Source organism: Odocoileus virginianus, chromosome 25 (genome assembly GCF_023699985.2).
Source record: "Odocoileus virginianus isolate 20LAN1187 ecotype Illinois chromosome 25, Ovbor_1.2, whole genome shotgun sequence".
In the NCBI taxonomy this organism is placed as follows: Eukaryota; Metazoa; Chordata; class Mammalia; order Artiodactyla; family Cervidae; genus Odocoileus; species Odocoileus virginianus.
In genome coordinates this window covers 51,044,604-51,070,139 of record NC_069698.1, presented here as the reverse complement: position 1 = coordinate 51,070,139, position 25,536 = coordinate 51,044,604, and the positions used below count along the sequence as shown (strand labels likewise).

Genomic DNA, 25,536 nt, shown 5'->3' with positions numbered 1-25,536 from the left:
GGAATCTCCTCGGATCAGAGATCGAACCCAGGTCTCCTGCATCGGCAGGTGGATTCTTTCCCACCGAACCACCAGGGAAGCCCTACACTGTGTGCTGAACCAAGAGGGCAGTTTCTTTCAGAAGCCAAAGGGCAGAGAGGAGATGGAGGACAGTGGGAAGCCGTGGTGGATTTTTAGCAGGGAGGCGGCATAAGATTTGTGTTTTGGCAATACTAAGGTCTGTGCAAGGCACAACCATTTTTGAACAGGGAGACTGAGGATTGGGAAGTAAACAAAAGCAAAAGCAGTCAAGTGAAAAGAAGGCTGGGTTTGGGGTTTTAGCCTCTAACGAGGCAACCTTCAACATGTCACTTCACTAGCTTCCTCACCTGCCAAGCAACACAGCAGGACTAAACTCTCCAAGGTCCTTTGCAGCTGTCGACATTCTTTAGTTCCATCATCCAGACAAGAATGATAAAGGCCCGGATGAGGGTGTTTCCGTGGTGAGGGCATGAACAGTTTTACTCCAGCAAATGCCTCGCAAAGGGAGTGGCTAGTTCATCTTCAGCACAGACACCAGGAAAAAAGCCAGACTGGGTTTTTCCCCCTTTCCCTTGTTTTTAACCCCTTGGGATGTTTGGCAACAAATCTTCTCTTTCTTCTTTTTTTTTAAAAAAAAAAACTGAGATGTAATTTATATACCATGAAATTCACCATTTATTTTAAAGGATACAATTTCATGGGCTTTATTATATTCACAAAGTTGTGTGCAACTATCACCACTATCTAATTTCCAGAACATTTTCATCACCTGTGAAGAAGATACCTGGAGACTTCCCTTGAGGTCCAGTGGTTAAGAATCCGCCTTGCCATGCAGGAGACGTGGGTTCGCTCCCTGATCAGGGAACTAACAGCCCACAGGCGGCAGGGCAGCTAAGCCCATGTGTCCCACAACTACTGAACCAGCATGCTCTGGAGCCTGAGAGTCACAACTGGAAAGCCAGTTGTGCGCTGCGATGAAAGATCCCCATGACACAGCAAGACTCCAAGTGCAGCAACTAAGACCCAACACAGCCAAAGAAACAAAGAAAGAAGGACTCCCTGGAGGTCCAGTGGTTAAGACTCTGCGCTGCCATTTCTGGGGGGATGGGTTTGATCCCTGGTCAGGGAACTAAGATCTGCACAGCATGCCTAAAAGGAAAGAAAGAAATCCCATATTCATCAGCAGTCACTCCCCATTTCCTCTACCCTAGACCCTAGCAACCACCAATCTGCCTTCTGTCTCTTCGTGGACATTTCACATAAATGGAATCATACCATCTGTGGCCTTTCATGTCTGGCTTCTTTCACTCAGCATGCTGCTCTCAAGGCCTGCCCATGTGGTCGCACGTGTCAGTACTTCCTTCCCTTTTTAAGGCTGAATACTATTTTGTTGTCGGGAGAGACTACACTTCATTTATCTGTTCATCCACCAGCGGACATCTGGGCTGTTTCCACTTTTCAGCAGTGTGCTGAATCATATGTACCCTTGTTTATCGGAGGTAAAGTTGTCACGTAAGCTTCCACTATTTGAATTTTAAAAGAAGTGGAAATTTTGGGTGGAGGGAGCACAGTCAATTCTGGATGGAGACAAAACCCACTTCATCTGCGGTAACCACTGCAGACACCACTCTGACAAGCCTTTCCATAGATACTGCAGGGGTAAACAACATATTTGTATCTCCAAAGAGGGTGTGACTCCAAGTGAAAATTTTTCAGCAGCAAAGCCCATTCCATGGATTTAAAAATGCCACAGGATTAGGGAATAATCTTTAGCTTTCATGCTCTGCCAATGAGAAGGCATTGAGTTTGGACCTCCCCAGGCATGACGGAAGCCGAGTACCAGCCTAGGTGCGACCTGCCCTTTGCTCTGTAAACAGCCAATCCAGACCCTTGCCTATCTGAGTTTCAACATAACTTTTCCTTTCCCAGAGTCCAGGTTTCCTCACTGTATCTTTATGAACTGGAAAAACATGAACTGTCACTGAACCGTCAATGTTCATGTCACATTATAAGACCCAAGATATCTTTGTCTCTTCCTAGATCAAATTAAAAGTCCAACAAAACATTTCTCAGGTTGGCATGAGACCTCTGAGCTCAGGCCTTCATAAATGGGATGGAGAGGTTGGCGGGGGTGAGGGGGGGTAGCTGCATGTTTTCTTCCTCTGGTCATTTAATATAATTTTCAAATTATCACATGGACCCCCCCTCCCCCAAAAAAAGAATGGATAGTCTTAAAGTTGACAGCTTTATCCTCAAGGAAAAAAAAACATTTACTGAGCACCTACTTTGTGCCAGGAAGAGTGGTAAGTTCCACAGTCTCTTGTAATCCAGTTGAAAAGAGAAAGCCATTAAAAAATCACCATAATTTGCCAGAGGCTGATTGGGGACAGAGAATGGGGAGGTATTTCTAATGGGAATGGAGTTTCTTTTCTGGCTAGGAAAATGTTCCTAGATCAGATAGTAGTGGGAGATGCACAGAAGTAAAGCATCCGCCTGCAATGCAAGAGACTCAGGAGACGCAGGTTTGATCCCTGGGTCTGAAAGATCCCCTGGAGAAGGAAACGGAAACCCACTCCAGTGCTCTTGCCTAGAAAATCCCATGGACAGGGGAGCCTGGTGGGCTACAGTCCACGGGCTCGCAAAGAGTCAGACACAACTGAGCACGCGTCTGATCTGTGAATATACTAAAAACCACTCGGGTGTACATTTCAAAAGGGTACATGAATTTTATGGTATTTAAACTATATCTCAATAAAATTTAAAACTGAGATAATAATAATGCTCCACCATTGTGCTACCAACAAGACTGAAAAAACCATGCCTGGGGGTAGAATAGAACATAGGTTTTCTTCTAAATATGGGTTTCGCTAAGGAGCAAAAACTAGCGAATTTCCCTGCATCCTTGTCAACTGCCTAAATTTCCCAAAGCCCTCCCCTAGCTGTTCCACTCCAGGGGGCTGACCTCCCCCAATCCCCAGCTTTCTCTGGTTCAGGGGACACCCCCTGTCCACAGACTTTGGTGGAAGTTCTCTTAACTGCATTGCCCCCGAGAATGTCTCGAGAGAATGCTGCCTGACTTACAAAGAGATTTGGAAACATGCTGCTGGCTGTGTTTTACGCACTGTATCAAGTGTTTCTAACTTTGTACTGGCTGGGACCACGAAGGGCACAGCTTTCAAAGGTTGAAGTTAATAATTTCACACCAGAAAATGATCAACTGGGACCTCGGAGCAGCAGGCTGCCTGAGTCACGATATTCCTGAGCCCTGGAGGCAGCCTCGCCTCTAGAGGTTACACAGTGGCCACTGGTCGACTTTGAGGCTGGATGATATAGCAGTTGAGCAGGGTTTCTTGGAGACAAGCCAACTGACTGGCCATGTAATCACAGGGATGTTAATTAAGCTCTCTAAAACCTCAGTTTCCTCGTCTGTAAAAGGGGGTAGATAACCTATAGGTTTTTGAGAAGACTCAATAAAATGCCTGGGCTTCCCAGGAGGCCTAGTGGTAAAGAATTCACTTGCCAATGCAGGAGACAGAAGAGACACTGCTTCGATCCCTGAGTCGGGAAGATCCTCTGGAGGAGGGAATGGCAACCCACTCCAGTATTCTTGCCTGGAGAATCCCATGGATGTAGGAGCCTGGTCAGAAAGAGTTGGACACAACTGAAGTGACATCTCAGACACACACACACACACACAATAAAATGCTTAGACAAGTGCCTGGTGGGCACTCACTGACGAAGCGGTGACTGCTATCAGAGCGACCGTCCTTCAGGAAGGCAGATGTTCACCTCATCTGAGGACCCTCAAGGAGGCTGGCAACCTGGCTGGGTACATTCTGACTGTCTTCCCTCCTAAACATGTCACATTCTAAAACAAGGCAGCTAAGGAGCGTGGGTCCATAGATACCCTGGGGAACTCGGTCGACATTCCACCATGTAACCAACACACCGGGTTTCCACATTCGCCATCTGGGCTTCCCTGATAGCTCAGTCAGTAAAGAACCCGCCTGCAATGCAGGAGACCCCGGTTTGATTCGTGGGTCAGGAAGATCCCCTGGAGAAGGGATAGGCTACCCACTCCGGTCTTCTTGGGCTTCCTTTGTGGCTCAGCTGGTAAAGAATCCACCTGGAAGACCTGGGTTCGATTCCTTGGTTGGGAAGATCCCCTGAAGAAGGGAAAGGCTACCCATTCCAGTATCCTGGCCTGGAGAATTCCATGGAACTATATAGTCCATGGGGTCGCAAAGAGTCGGACACGACTGAGCAACTTTCCCTCACTTCACTTAGACTTGAAGCTATTTAAGCTCAAGGGCCCACTCCTCCCAGGTTCTCAAAGGGTGATACCAGAGAGTCTGTCAGAACCACACAGAGTGTTTGTTTAACAAAGGCCGTTCCCAGGCTCTCCCTTCAACCGTGCCTCCGGGGAGGGAACCGGCCTGACAACAAGCTCTTGCAGCCTCTTCTGCATGCTGGATTTGAGAATGCTGAGCTTCTGTCATCCCCGTGCCTACAACCATCAATGTTCACCACACAGCAGGTGCTTAAGACATTCCTTCTTAATAAATAGGAAGTGAAAGTGTTAGTCGCTCAGTTGGGTCTGACTCTGTGTGACCCCCATAGCCTATAGCACCCCAGGCTCCTCTGTCCGTGGGATTCTCCAGGCAAGAATACCGGAGTGGGTTGCCATTCCCTTCTTCAGGGGATCTTCCCGACCCAGGGATCAAACCCAGGTCTCCAGCACTCCAGGTAGATTCTTTACCATCTGAGCCACCAGGGAAGCAATAACATTAAATAATATTAACAGAAAAAAGTTAAAGGCTAAGTAGAAATCATGAATGAGTGAATGAATGAGACAGTCACGTGTATCTAGTTTCTTCGCTTCTTCTCACTACATTGTCCCTAATGGGGAAACCACCAACATTTATTGAAGGAATTTTCCCCCAATACAAAAGCAATATATGATTGATGCTTAAAACTTAGAAAATAAGAAAAGCACCAAAGAAAAGGCAAACACTGATGACCACCTTAGGTGTATTTGTGTGAGGCCTTCTGGCTTTTTTAAAATAATTTTATTTAGTTAGTTATTTTTGGCTATACTGGGTCTTCATTGCCATGTGCAGGCTTTCTCTAGTTGCGATGCTCAGGCTTCTCATTATGGTGGCTTCTCACCTTGGAGACTACAGGCTCTAGGTAGCTGTGGCATGAGCATAGTTGCCCTGCCGCATGTGGGGTCTTCCTGGACCATGGATCACACTGGTGTCCCTTGCATTGCAAGGCAGACTCTTAACCGCTGGACCACTAGGGAAGTTCCTTTCTGGCTTTTTGTATGATGCATATAAGTGTGTGTTTACCAAAAATATCACATGTTGTACACTGAATACTCTTTTCAGCCTGCTTTTTTACCTTAGCAATGCGTTATGAATATGTTCTCGGTTCAGGGGTTCTTCCCCACCGTAATTTTAAAGGCAGCAAGGTATTCTTCCAAACTGTGGTGTTGGAGAAGATGATTGAGAGTCCTTTGAACTGCAAGGGAATCAAACCAGTCAGTACTAAAGGAAGTCAACCCTGAATATTCATTGGAAGGACTGATGCTGAAGCTGAAGCTCCAGTACTTTGGCCACCTGATGTGAAGAGCTGACTCACTGGAAAAGACCCTGATGCTGGGAAAGATTGAAGGCAGCAAGAGAAGGGGACGGCAGAGGATGAGATGGTTGGATGGCATCATTGACTCAGTGGACTTGAGTTTTCGCAAACTCCAGGAGATAGTGAAGGACAGGGAAACCTTGCGTGCTGCAGTCCATGGGATTGCAAAGAGCTGGACACGATTTAGCGACTGAGCAATAAAATAATTTCAAATGGCAGCAAGGTATTCTATCTAGACATACTACAGTTTATGTAATCCCTATGTAGTCATTGAACATTCCAGCTCAATAATTAATGTAGAATAAAATGTACATGAATATTCTAATTCACATTTCAGTAGACATCTGTACTTTTCTAAATTCCACAACTGATTTCAATCAGCAGCCAGGACTGATGGCTACCGCCGTGAAAGGCTATTTCTAGGATGTTCTCTCAGGAAACCTCTGGAGTTGGAACACAAATAAGGAAAATTTCCATGCCTCAAGAATGTCAGCAAACCTGGACTACAAGAACTCTGTTAATTCCAGGAGGCATAGCTCTGTCACAGATCACAAGAAGAAAGAACCTTTGTCTTCTTGTCATCATCAAAAGTGGACCAGTTTGACCCAGTGCCACCAAGAGGGTATCAGATTTATTTCTGGTAAACAACCACTTTGAGAACTATACAGAGATGCTCTGCCAACTGGAATGATTTATTTTTATCATTTCTTTCCCTTTCGTTGCTTCGATTAGTTGCCAAGATATGATAGGAGGAGCTTACTGCCTAAGAGGCTCCTAAGAGGAGCTCAGATATAGAAGGAATTCCTACAGATGTAAAGATCTAAAGATTAAAGAAAGCCCAGAGTTTATAAAAAATCATGTTGCAATTTAGTTAATTTGATTGTTAGCCCAATACCCATACCAATGTTTTCTCCAATATGTATAACAAAAGTGAAAGTGAAGTCGCTCAGTCGTGTCCAACTCTTTGCGACCCCATGGACTGTAGCCTACCAGGCTCCTCAGTCCATGAGATTTTTCCAGGCAAGAGTATGGAGTGGGTTGCCATTTCCTCTTCAGGGGATCTTCCTGACCCAGAGATCAAACCCCGGTCTCCCTCATTGCAGGCAGATAGAGGCTTTATCTTCTGAGTCACCAGGGAAGCCCCATGTATAACAAAGGGAAGGTCATTTTTAAAAAGTTAAAACCTGGGAGTTCCTGGGTGGTCTAGTGGTTAGGATTCAGCGCTTTCATTGCTGTGGCCTGGGTTCAGTTCCTGCTTGGGAAACTGAGATCCAGCAAGCTGCACAACATGGCCAAAACTCTTTTTATAAATAAAAAGTGAAAAACTGATTCGAAGGGAACTGGCAAGCTCCTTGAAGGCAGAGTCTGTCTTGGTTGCTTCATTCCCTGCAGCATCTATTCATATCTTGATCTCTAACATGCGGCTAATGTCTGTTAAATGAGCTAATGCCCAAAAGAATGAACGAGGGCATGGTCTTCTTCAAGCCATACAATATAAATGATTGGAACTACTCAGTGTTCCCAAAGATTGGCCTTAATCTTCAAAGACCACCCAGCAATAACTCCCCCATGGCTGAAAACTCAAAAAATGTAGTGTTTTTATTTGCCTCACAATTCAAAGGACAGAATCAAAAACCCACACAAATATGTAACCAGTCTCCCCCCAGGAGGTACTGCCAATTGATATAACAATAATAATGCAAGATGCTGCAAATAAGAGTTTATTTGCAGCCTTATGAACTGCAATTCAGGGGGCTACCCCAGCAGCTTAGCAGGAAAGAATCTACCTGCCAATACAGGAGACATGGGTTCAATCCCTGGTCCGGGAAGATCCCACATGCCTCAGAGCAAGTAACCCCATGTACCATAACTACTGGAGCCTGTGCTCTAGAGCTTGGGAGCCACTACTGAGCCCACACGCTACAATTACTAAAGCCTGCTTGCCCTAGAGCCGGTGTTGACCAATGAGAGAAGCCACTGCAATAAGAAGCCCGTGCACCACAACTAGAGACTGGCCCCCACCCTCTGCAACTAGAGAAAGCCCATGCAGCAACAGGGAGGACCCAGGACAGCCAAAAACAAAGAAATAAATTCTCTTCTTTTAAAAAATAGCTGCAATTCAGGAGTCATGGCTTCAGGTTACTAAGAAAGCGTTCTGGGGAACAGAAAAAAGTTGCCTGGAGAGAATCATGATTGATTATGATGCAAATCAGAAAACATCTGTCCTTAAGGAATCACAGTCTGTTTTATGGTAGGGGTCTGATAGGGCTCCCTTGGTGGCTCAGATGGTAAAGAATCTGCCTGCGACGCAGGAGACCTGGGTTCGATCCCTGGGTGGGGAAGATCCCCTGCAGGAGGGCATGGAAACCCACTCTAGCTCTTGCCTGGAGAATCCCCATGGGCAGAGGAGCCTGGTGGGCTACAGTCCACAGGGTCGCAGAGACTCGGACACGACTGAGTGACTAAGCACAGCACAGGGGTCTGATAAATTGACAGGCTGCCGCAAGCTTCGGGCAGATGTTCCTGATGACCTGCTTAAGGCAAAGGTCAGATTCCATCCAGGATGAGACGTCCATAGGTCACCCTCCCATTCCATTTCAAAGAGCTCTCAGCAATACCAACTCCATTTTGATCTTCCTTTCCCAGTATTCAATTAGCAAAATGAAAAGTCTCGGTATTCCTTATCACTTTCGGGGCACAAGGGCCATCTGCAAAATCACACTAATTCATTTGCTACAGAGACAGTGGCAGGTGGGGAAAAAGCCTCCTTTATTCTCAAGTCACGTCATCCATGCCGTTCCCAGGCACTCTGCTCCACAAGATTGCCTGCAACTGGGCTGACCACTGTTCTCCATCTTCCTTCACGAAAGTGCATCGCCCCAAACAGAGCTCCAGCCCAACTTACCAGGAACCTCAAGGCAGGCATTCCTCCCTGTGTGTTTCTTTATTGATGAAAACAGCAGAGCGGTTGGCGTGCCACCAGGACTCATCACCACTTTCTTGGGCAGTGCATCCCACTGTGGGATCCAGGATAACCCCATCTCTCTACTGGGCATCCAGAAATCTGACTACATCACACACTGACCCATGTTCCGGGAGGGCTTCTCCTCCTGTCTGCATACATTTCATTCCCTGATTTTATTTTTCCTTTTACTATGCTTATTTTTCCTTTTATGATCACTGTGTTCATCGCTCAGTCATGTCTGACTCTTTGCGACCCCATGGACTGTAGCTCTCCAGGTACCTCTGTCCGTGGAATTCTGCAGGCAAGAATACTGGAGTGGGTTGTCATTTCCTTCTCCAGGGGATCTTCCCAACCCAGGAATCGAACCTGGGTCTCCTGCATTGCAGGAAGATTCTTTACCATCTGAGCTACAAGTAATTGTGGGGAAAAAATATGTATATATATATAATCTTTTTTCTTTATCATAATTTCTTTCTCACACTGAACTACTACAAAGCCTTCACTGTTCTCACATTTTCACTCATACCAAATATACATACTCCTTTTTTCTAAAAGGAAGCAGTGTTCAGTGCTTTCTTGTTTACCAGTGTATCCTGAGAGTTGACTGTTCTAAAACCACAAATCTGGCTTCTCTGTGACCTCCCAGATGAGGAGACAGGTTGAGACACACCAGCTGTGGCCCCTCCCTCTGCAGGCCAGCTCCTTTGAAAAGGGCCTGGTTTTGACAAGAATCACTTCCCAGCTTTCAGAAGCCATGATGAAGCTCTGCTCCACTCTTCTGGGCCACCACTCAAGAAGGAGATGAAAATAAGAGTTAAAATTCTATAATGAAGAATGACCTGGCTTGGGACTTCCTGGAGGTCCAGTGGTTGAGACTCTGCCTTCCAACGCAGGGGTCGCAGGTTCAATCCCTAGTCAGGGAACTAAGATTCCACATCCTGCGGGGACAACCAAGCCTGAATCCCACACTGGAGAAGCCACAGCGAAGACTCAGTACAGCCAAAAAACAAACAAACAACAAAGAATGACTCGGGTTTGTGCTCCTCCTGCCTCTGTAGAAAGACTGTATTTAGAGAAACGATCTTGAGAAAGCGGAACCGCTCAGTTCATGGCACACTGCCTGCATGCCAGCACTTGGTCAAACCCTCCCCAGGCATTCAGTCCCATGACCTGTATGGCTCCTGCCCCATTCTCCAGTTGGAGAAACTGAGGCGCAGAGCTGGTGAGTGGCAGGGCTGGGACGCCAGCCCCAGGCAGTGGGACCTCAGAGCACGGCACTACCATCGCAGCCCCAGCAGATGACAACCAAACCACGGAGACCCAAGGGACCCCTCCCCGCTCCCCTCTACCCCACCCCCAGCCCCCATCCTTGCCCACCACCACCATAGTTCCCAACCCCCCCGCAGGGTCCCCAAACAGAAGCAAGCAGAGAGCTGCAGATCGCTTCCTTACATCTGAAAGGCCCCCAAACATACATTGTTTACTGTGGCCACTGCTCTCCTCAATTTACAGGTGGCATTTTAATCTAATCAACAAACAGAAGAATGCTTTGCATTGATCATTTGCTCATTCCTGCCATCATTACCATCTCCCAGAACAGGGCACCCATTGAATGGTATAACCTGTCTCTGAACTGACCCAGACCCAGGAAGAAAAAGGGACTTTGATCAGAAGGACTTAGGTGGGACTGCCCTTGGTGGTCCCATGGTTAGCACTCCACACTTCCCAGTGCAGGGGAAATGAGTTTGAGCACTGGTCAGGGAACTAAGATCTCACATGCCACCCAGCACAGCCTAAAATACTAAATAAATAAATAATCTATTTATTTATTAAAAAAAAAAAAGATCCGCTCTAGCCCAGAGGTGAAGTTCTTCTGGATCTGTGGTGGCAAATGCCAAACCTGCCTGGGGAAGCGTCGGGGCTGAGGAGGAACCAGGGCCAGCTGCAAAGAGCATTGTGGGGTGGGGGTCCCTGGGGGATCCTGAGACTGGCTCCTGCCCCAGGTTCTGTGACAAGAACAAGAAACTGTACCTGTCTAAGCCCCGAAACACAAGGAGCCCAGATTAGAGCATCTCTCAGAAGTCAGTTCGTGAGTCAATCGCATAATACTCTGATTCATGTTTGCTTGTGTGAGCAGTGACACGGAGGTTTGAATGGCGAAAGCTCTAGAAAGAAAGTGATGCCAAGGCCAGAGGCGGAATTGACAACATGAGGAGATGGCGCCTCCCAGTGTCAAGATGATGCCTCGGAAACCTAGATCAGGCCAAGCATCGCCCGTGACCTTGAGCGCCAAGTAGGTGATGCTTCAAGATAGGCGCAACCAACCGCGGGGCCGGAGAGGCCCAGGGGAAGATGCCTGTGGCCCGGGAGGGGGACCGCTTCTCGCAGTACCTGGTTCTCCCTCAGTCACCGTTCGGACCCCTGTTGTGTGCTGCAGACCCACCCAAAGCAACCCTCTCCAAAGACTCGAAAATACCACCAAGCCATATTTATGTTTGTTTGTTTGTTTTTACGGTTTTTGCCATACATCCACATGAGTCAGCCATGGGTGTACATGTGTTCCCCATCCTGAGCCTCCCTCCCACCTCATTTCTTCTGTAGTAGATGCATCAGGTCCCAAGGATAATAAGTTTAAAATCATATGGTCGCAGCACCTGGGGACCCACTGTCCATTTTCTGTAACACTTTTTCTTGCCCAAACCCAAGCCCAGGGACCTCTGCGAATTGGCAGGACTCCTCTCAGACCCCCTTTAACGCCACAGACATGCGTGGAGAGCTGCCAGAGGCATGTTCCCATTCTCAAGGTTTAAGTGGAAAAACAAGCTACATATGGAGTTCTAAATCAGGGCTGCCAACCTGGGTCCCCAAGACAGCAAGTGGCTCTGGTCTGCTGTAAAGGATCCATGTACAGTTCTCAAAATAAACTCGGACAGGAAAAGAGCTAAGAGAAAGAGAAAACTGATGCGAAGTTCAGTCCAAGATAAATATCCGAACAATGCAAACATTTCCTAGGTTCTTTCAGTGCAACAAAATGCATGGGGACAATCTTAACACACTTTGCTCTGAAGATACCATCCTTAGATACATTGTGCAAAGCTGAAGAACATGTTCCCTGGGCTGGGGGAGTCTAGTTGAAGTTCACCTGGGGATGAAAACTTAGAAATCCTTTGGTCTAACTTTGGAGCCTGGTCCTTTGTGGAACTCATCAACTTGAATGTCACCCTACAGGTCAGAAGCTGAGCGTTGTCAGAAACTAGAGTGGATGGGTCTCTCCTTCATGGGGCAAATCGTTAAGGGGTAGGATCGTGGCATTCCCCCCTCTTTTTTCATTCTGATTATGATAGCAACACATGTTCATTATAGAAAAAACAGAGAATGTAGTTTGGAATTTTTCCCTCGGTGTTATTAAATATGTTTCTATGCCACTAAATACTTTTTGAAAATCTCATGGTAATGGTTGTACAATGTTCCATTTTAAAAACCATTCTCCTATGCTCAGACATTTGTTTCCAATTTTTTGTCATTTTAAACTGAGCGCAGTGAACGTGTTGCCCGTTAACCTTCATCCAGATTTCTGAGTTTTAGAAGGTTCTTTCTTGGGTCGAGGGGGAAAAAAAATCCCTTCATTTTTTTTTTACACATGTGCAATTGAGGGTCTCGTGACACCATGCTGCTGTCTTTCATGCCAGCATATGGTGCCTTTGCAGAGAAAATAAAATGGTGAGAAATATTTGTTTTGAATTGAAAGTCAGCATGAAACAAAAAAGCCGAGATTTGAAGTCTGGGTTCCACTACCACTAGAGCCCTGGACTGTGACCTTCGGCAAGTCGCTTTAACTCCATCAGCCTCAGTTGTTAAAATAACTATCTTAAATTTAAGTCTGTACAGGAGGAAAGCAGCCGAAAAGTAAAGTGCTAAGTTGTTTCCCTTCTTCTATGGGACAAAATTCTTTTCTTCTTTCAGATTCTCTCCTCTTGCCTAGAAGAAGGTCTGACAGTGCCACAGTTGGGAAATTGCTGTCAGGTGGTACCTGGTGGGGGCTTCCCAGGTGGTGCTAGTGGTAAAGAACCTGCCTGCCAATGCAGGAGATGTAAGAGAAGATGTAAGAGAGTTTGATCTCTCGGTTGGGAGGATCCCGTGGAGGAGGGCATGGCAACTCCCTCCAGTATTCTTGCCTGGAGAATTCCATGGACAGAGAAGTCTGGTGGGCTACAGTCCATAGGGTCACAAAGCATCGGACACGACTGAAGCGATTTAGCAGGCATGGAATTTGCTTTCAGGCCCTGGGCTTTGCTGGGTTTTGCCTGCTGTGAGAATTCAGCAGACGCCGAGGAATCTAAGAGCAGCATGGGGCGGTTTGACTGCAGAGGCGTCAGGTTCAGAGCTCTTTCTGTGTTTCTCCACTTGTCCACATCACCAAGATGGAAGCAGCAAACACTGGCATCAAAATCCCATGCCGAGACTGGGACTTCCCTGGCGGTCCAGTGGTTGGGACTCTGAGCTTCCAATGCTGGGGGCGTGGGTTCGATCTCTGATTGGGGAACTAAGATTCCACATGCTTCACATGGCCAAAAAAAAAAAAAAAAAAATCCAATGCCGAGAAGTACATCCTGAGAGCCAGAGCTGCCATTTCCTAGACGAGCTGCCTAAACATGATCCAGAAAGTTTCAGCACATATAAAGTAGGGGAGGGGTACCAGACTCCCTTTATCTTAGAGTTATCCTGAATCTCAAAATAAAAATGAAACCATACACGTGCAGCCACTTGATAAACTCTTAAATTCAAATGACCACAAACTACTATTTTAGCAACATGCAAAGGGCTGAAGTGAGATGGGGATAAATGCAAAGGAGACAGAGGGAATCTCCCTGTTGCTATGCAACCTTATAGCTTACTTATAATTAATTACCAATGCCATAATTTAGAGTTTTCCAAATATAGTTAGCCCCAGAACTTTTGACCTGAAGTACATCTAATAAGACCCACACATTAGAAAACATGGGCTTGGGGTTTGGTTCCAGGTCGAACAGAAGAGCTGTGAAGGCAAACGCTTTGTCCTTCACCCTGCTGAGCCTCCAGGCATAGAAGAGCTGCCTGCACTTAATGTTGCTACTGTTGTTGAGTCTCTCAGTCGTGTCCGACTCTTTGTGACCACATGGATGTAGCCCACCGGGCTCCTCTGTCCATGGATTCTTCAGCAAGAATACTGCAGTGGATTGCCATTTCCTTCTGCAGGGGATTTTCCTGACTTGGGAATCAAACTCGTGTCTCCTGCCTGAGCAGGCAGATTCTTTACCACTGAGTCATAGGTGCTCGATAAAACATTCTGCATAATGAATACACCTTCCCTTAGACTTATTTGAAAACAGCCTCCCAGAAGAATTTGCAGAGGGAAGTAAAACAAGGGCTTTTATGCACTGCTGGTGAAAGCGCATTGGAGGAGGAAATGGCAACCCACTCCAGTATTCTTGCCTGGAGAATCCCAGGGACGGGTGAGCCTGGTGGGCTGCCGTCTACGGGGTTGCACAGAGTCAGACACGACTGAAGCGACTTAGCAGCAGCACTGAAAGTATAAAGTGGTTAAAAGTTTTGGAAAAGAGCATGCCCTCATTCATCAAAGACTTTTTATTTACTTACTTACTGATTTGGATGCATCAGGTCTTAGTTGAAGCATGCAGGATCTTTGGCCTGGAGGACTAGTTGAGGCATTCGAACTCTTAGCTGCTGCACATGGGATCTAGTACCTTGATCAAATCCAGGACCTTTGCATCAAGAGTGCAGAGTCCTAGCCATTGGACCACCAGGAAATTCCCTCATCGAAGACTTTTAAAGTGTTCATACCCTCTCACCAAGTTGTACCATCTCTGGAAATCTACTTGGAAGTTATCCTAAGTATGAAGAGAAAAAAAAAAACTTTGTGTCCAAAGATGCTCAGGAGATGAAGTACTGTTTAAAAAGAGGGGAGAAAAGGCAACCATCTGAATTATGTTCAAAAGTTATTGAATGATTACATCACAGAATATCCACTTGATGGGTGACTCTGCACATTGAAATTATGTTTATGAAAATCTTATAACTAAGAAATACAATTATATCATGCTGGAAGCATGTATTTATGAATTATATATAATTTAGTCCACTTTTTTCTTGTATTAAGGAAAAAGGCAAGATACTAAATTATACAGATTGTGAGTCCGTATATGCGATAAAAACAAGAGCAAAAGAAAGAGCATTTTTGAGTGCTAGTCGGTCAGAAAATTGTTCTATATCTTGTTCATTTTTCCTAACAGCCTGTAAGATAGGTGTTATTGTAATACTCATAGATAACAACACTGAAACACAGAGAAATTATATAATTGGGCCAAGGTCAATGAAAGGACTGGGATTCAAGCCTGGGCAGTTCAGGCTACTCTCTGAAAAAATAATGGGAGACAACAAACTAAAATATTGACAATGGCTGCCCTCAGGTGGTCCAAAAGGGGCAATTACATTCCTTCCACTTTTCTGCATTTTAACAAGTTTTTTGTAATGATGAGAAAACTGCACTCATCATTAAAATTAATGACTTTTAATGTAAATTAATGACTTAATAATTATATAATTATAATATGTAATATATATTATGTTATATATAATATATTATAATAATTATAGTAGAACTGAGCAGAAAAACACCTTAATTGACCATAGGGCCCCATTACTGCAACCCGGAAACTCCAATCACGCTCCAACTGCAAACTCTCCTCCTTACAGAAGAGAAAAATGATCAGTCCAAGTTCGATGCATGAAACAGGGCACTCAAAGGCAGTGCACTGGGACAATCCAGAGGGATGGGATGGGGAGGGAGCTAGTAGGAGGGGCTCGGGATGGGGGACATATGTACACCTATGGCTGATTCATGTCAATGTAGGGCAAAACCACCACAGTATTGTAATTAGCCTACAAATAAAATACATTAATTAATTTTTAAAATAAATTTTAAAAATTAGTGTTCTATTTATGGGGAAAATGGATTGAAAATAGGTTGTTTTTATGAATGCAGAGAAACCAGCTAAAGCTAGTGTTGGGTTCTCAGTTTCAATGTCACACTTTACTCAAACACCAGTTCTATTTTTAGGTCTGCTTCTCAGCTAATTATTGTGCCCTACCCAGAAGGAAGTATTTAATCATCAGAACCTCACGCGTCCGCACAAACCAAAGGGGGTCAATGTTGTACTCAGAAAAGATGGGGTGGACGGGGGATCGCGGTCTGCAGGAGCAGTCACGGTCCAAGTACTAGGCGTGTAGGGTCCGCCGCTGGAGCTGCAAAGCTGCGTATACAGCATGCACACAAAGAGTGCAAGGACCTGCGCTTGATACACACTTTGGCGTGTTAGCAAGAAAGAGTAAATATGCTAGTGATGAATGTGAAATAGAACAAATGCCACCCTACTTATCTAAATGGAAACTTAAAACTAGGTGCAATAACTCTATTCTACACTAAGGGCCACTAAGTAACTCAACAATCTAATTTCCAGGAGCTATCCGAGCCCTCTAGCCCCCACCCCCACCAGCTCTGAGGCCCACTCGCTTCTGAGGACTACAACTCCCAGCCTGAGGGAACCCGCGCATGCGGCCTGACGACGTACGCCTACATTTCCCAGCAGGCCGAGCGGCTACGCTGACGCACGCCTGCGCTCTCGGTCTCTCTCGCCGACTTGGGTTTGACCTACAGCCGCCAGGAGAAGATGGCTGCGCCAGCAGTGTCCGGGCTGTCCCAGCAGGTGAGAAGACGGAGGTCCTGAAAGCCAGCGGGAAGAGCCCTCCTGGAGTGACCAGCACTGAACCCCCAAGTCCCACAGTCCCAGGCCACACCTGGGGAGTGTAGCGGCCGTTTAAGGTCGTGCGGCCGGGAGAGGGGGCGACGCGGGGCGGCCCTGTTTTCCCCCCATCCCCCTTTCCCCGGGATGCGCGCGGGACACAGTGGACGCTGGGCGCTCGTTTCTGACCTTGGCGTCCTCCGAGCACAGCCCCGGGAAGCAGCTGGTTGAGAGACCCAGGAGAAGGGGGTGTCTATCTTTGTCGTTGTGATTAAGCTACTACTAGTATTTCTGGGTCAACTGTAATATACTAAAGAATGTTTGCAAAACATGTTTCACATTTTTATTAAGAAAATGAGACTGGAAAGTTTAAATGACTCGTTTTTGACTGAGCAAGTGGTAGAACTGAGATTCGAACCCACAGAGTCACAGGAAAACTTGTGCTTTTTATGTTATATGATGCTTTATATATATCATAATACCTTGCAGCTTCCGTAAGTTTTCCGTAAGTGTTATATGAAGTCTTTTAACCCTCTCAGCCATATAGTACACTCTGGAATTATTTGAAGGTGACCTATACCCTTGCGGGTACTTTTTAAACTCTAGATTCCAACCCTTGATAGACTAGACACCATTTCAGCAATATCAAGGTTAGTACCTTGGTAGGCAAGATACTGGGGCCTGTTCTCACATAAGACTGCTGGGGTAGCCAGAGAATTCATCTTTATCTTCAGATAGCTTTTGGAATCTTAAGAAGGTACCTCTCTCGCAGATAATGCCTGGAATCATCCCACTTACTGGAATCATGCTCCACGGTGGTAACATAAATGCTGAAAATGTTGTCAATTTTTTTTTTTTTTTTAAGACTTACGTCCTGAAACTTGGGTTCGCCTGGTTGCTCAGTGGTAAAGAACCCACCTGCCAGTGCAGGAGACATGGGTTCCATCCCTGGGTGGGGAAGATCCCCTGGAAAAGGGAATGGCTACCTACTCCAATATTCTCGAAGGGGTGGATGGATATCCCAGGGACAGAGCAACCTGGTGGGCTACAATCCATGGGGTCGCAGAAGAGTCACACACAACTAAGCAACTAAACATTTTCTCAAATTTAGTGTTTCCTCTCCCATACGCGTGTGCTAGCCTCATAGTGGGAAGGCAGTTTTCCCACGCAGCGTGGAATGACTCTTCAGTGGGGAAATTTACTCCTAGGTGATGAAGAGCAGCTCAGCTTCATATAATCTATGTGATGATATAAGGAAACATAAGAAGTGAATCATTTACTATTTTTTTACTATCAATAATCTCATTCAGTCTGTCTCGTTTTGTGTTAAAGGTGCGATGCTTCAGTACATCTGTGGTCAGGCCGTTTGCCAAGCTTGTGAGGGTATGTCAGCTTATTTTTCTGTAATTGTAAAGCAAATAAATGTATGTGGTTTCAGACAACAATACACTTAGGCATGGATTTTGTACAGTTAACATTTAAATCTTTCTGCATGATTTGTTGTTCCCCAGATATGCTGGGGAGTTGGGGGCCTAGGGAACAGAATAGTGTTGAATGCCTGCCATGGAACAGGCCCACAAAAAAGCCTTTAAGTTGGGAGAATTTCTTAAAACACAGTAACAGTGATGGAAGGTAACCGGTCTTCCCATTTTACAAAAGAAGGAGGGCTTATTCAGCTTAAGTCTTTGAACTGGACAGAAACTAAATCTTGTTCATTAAAAACCTAAGCTTTTCCAGTACAATCACACAGTACCACTAAGCATATGTATTCATACATTGATGATAATGTGGTTTAAAAAGCCTGTGTGTGGTTCACTGTAAAAAATAATTCAAGCATCAGGCACTTAGTAAATTGCTAAAAGGCTCCATTAAACTGAACATTTATGGAGATACTCTGTAAGGGAAATTTACAGTATTGCTATGAAGTGTGTAAAATTATGCTTGTATATGTTTCATAAACACCTGTTTTTCTGGCTTTAACATATTCAAAACTGCCTTCTATCAGTGTTTAATACCTCCTAAATTTAGAACTATGGAGTTACTGAATTCAAAGGAATCCTAAGTTTATTTCAAAGTTAGCACAGTTGCATTATCTGTAGAATAGAAAGGGACTTTAGACACCGTGTTTTCTAAGCCCCTCATTTTAAGAAGAGGAATTGAAAGCTCATAGATGGAGTGACATGGCCAAGGAAACATCCCTTATTTGTTTGAGAATTGTCATTCAGGGTAGCATTTTATAATAATTTTAAAATTATAAATATTTCTGCTCTTGATACCATGATATTGTCTTAACTGATTTTCCTTTTTTCTTCCCCTACTCCACCATTTTTTTCTTAAAGCCACCTGTTCAGATATATGGCATCGAAGGTCGCTATGCCACAGCTCTTTATTCTGCTGCATCTAAACAGAATAAACTGGAGCAAGTAGAAAAGGAATTATTGAGAGTAGGAGTAAGTAGCTTTCCTGTTCATTACTTGTTAAGTTCTCATTGTATATTTTTTCCTTTGATCTTTGACTGTGCATCCTTAATGAAGTATATCCTAAGAGAAGAAGAATTGCAAAAAAAGGAAAAGAAGAAAACATTTCCTGTAATCATGTTGATAGTGATAGTACTGGGTAAAATTGTTCTCAACCTATTTATAATAGGTACATGTAAGAATATTAATGTTAGGAACTGAGATTTGGGGCTCAAGAGAAGAAATAAAAAATCTAAATTTAAGAAACAGCTGCCATTTCAAGGGAGGGTTAAAAATTACCTTGAGAATTTATGCTTGTATTTCTCAGTATTTCCAAAATAGGCTTCAGGATATATTATGATCTTGTTTTACTGGGAATTTATCTTCCTTTTGAAGTCTCTTCCTCAGTGTCAGTTGTTATTTTATTCCCAAGATGTGAGGGAAGGTGAGCAGAGCCCACTGGATAGCACATTAGTGGAGGTGCCTGAGCTGCAGGACGGTAACAGAGAGCTGATGAAGGAAGACCGGGAGACTGCAGGGGAAGTTGATTTTTTTTTAAACATGAGGAGTACGTGAACTGCATTCACAGAAGCCTGCAGTGCGGCATAAAGAGTCGTCTGTAGTTAACCAGTTGCTCCAGGTCTTGTTGCTTCCCCTTCTCCTTTTACTTTCTAGTCACCACCTCAAGTTTGTTTTTGTTTGTTTGTGCATTTTTAATCTTAGAAGGAGGAAAACCTTCGCGGACTAGCTGTATAGAACCATACTTAAACGTTCTGTGGATTTTTTCATTTTGAGCTTTTGTCCTAATGGACAGTAACTTTAGCTCTGTATCTCTCCCCCCCCCCCCCCCCCCCTGTCCAGTTATCCAGTGTGCTTGTTCTTCGTTGGTAGCATCAGCTGTTAGGATGCTCACAGACCCAGCCGCCTGACTGGGAGACACCTGTGGGCTGGTGTAGCTGGAGCCGTCAGGGTCGCGCAGGCTTTGGGGGGTGATGGTTCCCACCCACTCCTGTCGCACACACCCATCGTAAACCCGTGTTCACAGGGGAGACAGTGCCTGGCCTGTGGGCCTTGGAGTGGGGTTTAATTAAAACTGAAGTCTGTTATGCTGTGGAGACATACAAAGGAGGCAGTGTTAAGACTCTTTATGAAACAAAGTCAGCCATTTCTCGGCACCAAGAGGAAAACGTGAAGCTGCCGCAGTGTCGCTAACAGTCCTGGATGATGCAGCAGAAACAGAGACGTGAAACCGGGGTAGCTCCAACTCCAGAATGCTTGTCGTTTGTATGAGCCAGCAGTTTGTATGGGAAAACCTTGTTTTTGGGGGAGGGGGGGTCACTCGAGTTGAAGTTTTAACATTAGACAGCAATGTAGGCACATAGCTAGGATCAGAGGCAGAGATTGTCCGGAGCCCAGGAGAGGGGTTGATGGAAAGGTTAGTGGAGGTGTGTGACCAAGAGATGCTCACATGGAAACCGCAGTTGGTTTGCTGGAGTTCTGGCCTGACGCTGAGGGGAGCAGAGTGCTAGAAGCAGCCCGTGGTCACCGACCTGACGTTTGTGATGTAATATGACAGAGACAGAGTTGTCTCTCTTGTGGTTGTGGAGACAGAGTCGTCTCTCTTGTGGTCGTGGCACTCTGATTTTTTTGGCCGTTTCTCCTCCCAGGCCCAACTGCCCTGGAAGCACCAGAGTTCCCACCCAGCACTGGGTTGGTTTTCCCGATCTCTGAGCGGCAGGATCAGCCTTGGAGGGAGAGGCCCCTCCGAGGGAACAGCCGAGACCCGTGCTCAGTGCGTCTAGTAAGGACTGTGTTGTGTGTGAGCATCACTGGCATCCTCTTAGCAGGGGAAAAACCAGAGTAATACTCATAGTAGATAAATCGCAATATGCCACAGGTTGAGTCTCATGGCTGCTTAGTTTTTTAAAAATAATCTCTCCTGAAAAGCAAAAATAAACTTCATTAGAATGGTCTTAAATATTTTCACGAAATACTGTATCCTGTGTAAAATCATCTGTGTGTGGTGCATTCTTAAAGGCAAAAATTTATTTGACATAACGTTTCTAATTTTATTCGTGAAATACATGATTCATCAGAAAGTGTGTGTACAGCAGCTGGGATCATTTATGTTCTAAAGAGTCTAAGAAATTATCTTTTTGATCCTTTTAGCAAATTTTGAAGGAACCCAAAATGGCTGCTTCTCTTATGAATCCCTATATAAAGCGTTCTGTTAAAGTGAAAAGCCTGAATGACATGACAGCAAAAGAGAAGTTCTCTCCTCTCACGTCCAACCTGATCAGTAAGTATTAGCTCTTAGTGAAGTCTCTGAAAATTCTGCTCTTGAAACTGTGATCCCTGGACAAGGAACACCAGCCTTTGGCAGTGTAGAATCTCAGCCTTACCCCAACCTGCTAAATCAGAATCTGCATCTTCACTCGCTCCCCGAGTGAGTTGCTTGCACATATAGTTTGAGGAGCACTGTCTGAAGAATATTAAGATGCAGGCATGTCTCAATGCACAGTTTCATCCCTTGGAGGAGGCCAGTGGGATTCCTACCAAGAAAGTGGTTTATAGCCAGGCTGTGTCTCTGTCCTTAAAGACATTTGCATGCTTTTGTACATTTGAATTGTTTTTAAAATCCCTTGATCACTCAGAATCCAAAGAAAATGTGTAGTGAATATAAGATAGTGTGTTAATTTGGGGATTTGTGATGGCATAAACCTGAAAATCAGATTTCAAGCTGTGATAAAGAAATCTATTGCAGATTCTTTTAACACACACACCCCTTTACAAATTTTAAGTCCTTGTTGGTTCAGTCTTTTTTTAAAAAACTGAATGTTGTTTTTAGATAACAGGTTGCAGCTTCTCCATCCACATTGTTAAGTGACAAGAATATCGTATTTTAAGGCCACATCAGTTTGCGTTTGAGGTGAATATGCTGCTTCACGAATATGATTTAAGTGAAACATGTTCGCTTTCCCAGATTTGCTTGCTGAGAATGGTCGTTTGAATAACGCCCCTGCGGTAATTTCCGCATTTTCTACCATGATGAGTGTCCACCGTGGAGAAGTCCCATGCACGGTTACCACTGCATCTGTGAGTACTGAGCTGTTGCCACTGCATTTGTCTTGACTTTCCATTTTGTACAACAAAAAGAAAAAAGCTAAAATCAAGAAATCGGGGGGAGCCTGGCATGCTGCAGTCCATGGGGCCGCAAAGCGTCGGACACAGCTGAGCAACTGAACTGAACTGACTTGTCAGTTGGGAGCTCTCTTCATTTATACCAGCTTCTGTGAACATGGCAACCCACTCCAGGACTCTTGCCTGGAAAATCAGTGGACAGAGGAGCCTGGTAGGCTACAGTCCCTGGGGTCGCAAAGAATCGGACACAACTGAGCAGCTTCACTTCACTTCTGTGAATCTCTGCTTTGCAAGGCCCAGCAGATGTCTCCCTGGTGCTTCCCTCATCAGCGGTTATTTGTAAAGACTGTAGGTTGGGTTAAAATGTGTCAGGAAGTACTGGTTTATAGTCCAGTACAGGTTTCAATTATTTTTTAAACATCATGCTAAGTAGTTTACTGAAATGTAATCTGTTAATCTTTTGTGATGATGAAGCAGAGAGTATAAGGCAAATGGGCCCTGTTGGTCTTACAGACTTGCTGAAGTGGAATATAATAATAGTCACCGTTTATTGAAACACAACATGCTGGACACTTTATAATTACTTTACTTAATATCAAAGGTCTGCGTGAAGCAGAAGTGTTGTTACCCTCATTTTACTAGTGAGGAAACCGAAGCCCAGGGAAAGTAGTTGCCTGCTGGAGGTCACAGGAGGTGGAGCTGGAATTTGAATCACAGTCCTACCTCCCAGTAGTCCATGTTCCTTAAGTGGCACTGCCTCCCTGGAGTTACGTTCATTGTTGTCCAGTGTACAGTGGAATACATTTATTTCCATTGTATTGTTTGCACTGTAGTTCATTGTAGGAGAACAGTCTGTGGGGCTTATTTATCTGCTGAGCATGGTTGAGCTACTTGGGGTATGCAGCACCTGACCTTACCTATTACCTAGATGAGTGTTTCTAGTGCTTAAGAGACTCTAACTCTCCAAAAGAGCATAACCCATGGTGCTCTTGTGAGGCAGGCCTTCGCAGGCCCTGAGACCAGCATTGATGGGTGACTCCTGGGGTGCGAGTCCAGAATGGGTCCCAGATAACTGAACACAGGAGTTCACACGGCCTGTCTCAGTGAAATGTTCCCAGAGGGAGATTTTTCTCTCCTCCTACTGTAGTGTCTTTGTTTTACTTTTATCTGAATTTAAGGGTGTTTTGTCCTTTTTTAGCCTTTAGATGAAGCCAGTCTTACTGAATTGAAGACAGTCCTGAAGAGCTTCCTAAGTAAAGGCCAGGTTTTGAAATTGGAAGTTAAGGTAGGTTTTTAATTGTGTACAGTACATTTCCTCAGGTTGTTTGGCACTTAAAATGGCTATAGAAAGTGGAAAGTAAGATCTGATTATGTAAAAAAAAAAAAAAAAAGATCTGATTATGTAAAACTTTGCCTATAGTAGAACCTTTTTGTTTATTTTCAACATAGATGATTACTGACTCCATTCACAATTTGACTTCTTTTTCCAGATGTAATTATTACATGTTACAATTCCATAGCACATAGACTTTTCAGAGCACTTTTTTAATCTTGCTTTTTCATTAATGAAATGTCAGAGTATTTTCACATTTCCAACCTATTTTCTTTTCTAGATTGACCCGTCAATCATGGGTGGAATGATTGTCCGTATTGGAGAGAAATACGTTGATATGTCTGCAAAAACAAAGATTCAGAAGCTGAGCAGAGCAATGCGGGAGATTCTGTAAAAGTGTTGATTTTCTAAGTGAGAATTCTTAAACGTGGAGCAACAGTAAAGTGCTTCCTGAACAGGATGTACTGTGTTTACTGTCTTTAAAGTGGAAATACAGGGAGGCTTATTTTTTGTATCTTTCTTTCAGGATCCCCTTAAAGGTTAAAATGCCCTTTGAAATGTAGTTTTTGTCGATTATTCTTAGAAATTGGAAGCTTATATATCCCTTAGGAAAAATAGCCTTCATAGCAGGCACTGTTAAATACTTCACGTATCTTACTTCATTCCTTTGCCTCTTGAGTCCAGAGCCTGGGCCGGGGCTGAGCCTGCAGGTGAAGTTAAGGTCATCATCTCGAGTTTTTCAGCTGTTGGCTTCATCGAGTCAGAGCTGGAAGTGGCCTCAGCCCACGCTGGTCACACGCCGGCCCTGCTCCTGCTTCGTGCTTCTCGCAGCCTCTGCAGCACGTGGGCTGACCCCCTCGGCCGGGCCCCCAAGGCGCAGTGTCAGCCATGTTCCCGGCTGCCTAGCACCCTCCACTCAGGGCCGGTATGTGCTCACCCGAGTATTCTGACAGGTCCGTGTGTCCAGCCTGTGCATTCTGACTTGAGCCGAAAGTGATCCGTCCTGCTCTCCACTTTCCGTGTAATTCTAAGTTTAGAGGTGGTGATGTCTATAAAAGCTTCCAGAGAGATTCTGGCCAAAAACATCGCTCTTTTGGAATCAAGAGAATCTAATTAAAAGCAGTGACTGCTCTCACTGGGGCAGAGGTCCAGCAGCAGCAGGTCTCAGCTCGCCGGGCGCCACAGCCCCTGGAGGGTCCTCTGAACCAAGGCTGGCCGGGAAAGCCAGCTCAGGATAGAGGCAGGAGTTTTCCCTTCTTGGGAGCGCCAGTTCCGGTGGGAGGCACACTCGTGGTTAGAACGCACTGTTCTTTGGTTGAGCTTCTGTCTGTTGGTGTGTGTGTCGCTCAGTCATGTCCGACTCTGTGACCCCGTGGACTGTAGTCCGCCAGGCTCCTTTGTTCATGCAGTTCTCCAGGCAAGAATCCCAGAGTGGGTCAGCATTTCCTCCCCCAGGGGATCTTCCCCACCCAGGGATTGAACCCAGGGCTCCTGTGTTGCAGGCGGATTCTTGACCGTCTGATTGGTTCTGCCAATTAGGGCCTTTCCAGCCAGGCTGGGGAGCCAAGCACAAAGCAACCTTCGTGCTTCTCTGATAGTGAACAGTCACCCTGAAATCACCAGCAGACACTGTCTCAAGAGAACCTGGTGCGCACTCAGCCACCGCACGTCAGGTCATAGGGCATGCTGACAACACTGGAAGGCTTGTGGCCACAATAACGTGTTTCTTCGCCTGGATAGTAACCCTCTCCCAGCCTGAAAGTGACCTCGCCAGGAGGAGCAGGCACCCTACAGAACCATTCAGCAGGAGGCTCCGTAAGGGGACATGACGCCACCCGCAGTGTGTCGCTGGGCTAGACTGCTACTCCCTGCAGCAGCAGGTGTGAGGGTTGAGGGCGGTCTTAGAGCCTTCTGGGGGGTGCACATGCAGGCCTCTGCTGTTGGAACCCCTGAAGCCTCTGCTTTCGAGGGTCGGCTTCCACCGCCGTACATGGAAGAGGCTGTAATGTCCACTTGCTGAGTAGCTGCTGCAAGAGTGAAGTGAGGTTATGACGAGCTCGGTACTGGGTCTCCCAGATGTGAAGATGTCAGTGAATGATGATGGGTTACTGCTCTGACAGCTTCTTGACTTCTCTGGGCCATCTTGCCCCAGGGATTGACTGACTGGCTTCACACAGC

The 25,536-nt window shown here is 45.4% G+C and overlaps 1 protein-coding gene across 1 annotated transcript; it reads left to right on the top strand.

The window, feature by feature from the left end:
* The first annotated feature begins 16,284 nt into the window (after positions 1 to 16,284).
* ATP5PO (ATP synthase peripheral stalk subunit OSCP) lies at positions 16,285 to 23,818 on the top strand. The gene is made up of 7 exons (XM_020892654.2): positions 16,285 to 16,392; positions 17,761 to 17,811; positions 18,768 to 18,878; positions 21,054 to 21,183; positions 21,868 to 21,980; positions 23,224 to 23,310; positions 23,639 to 23,818. The coding sequence occupies exons 1-7, from the start codon at positions 16,357 to 16,359 to the stop codon at positions 23,750 to 23,752; spliced, it is 642 nt and encodes a 213-aa protein (XP_020748313.1). The 5' UTR covers positions 16,285 to 16,356; the 3' UTR covers positions 23,753 to 23,818.
* The last annotated feature ends 1,718 nt before the right edge of the window (positions 23,819 to 25,536 follow it).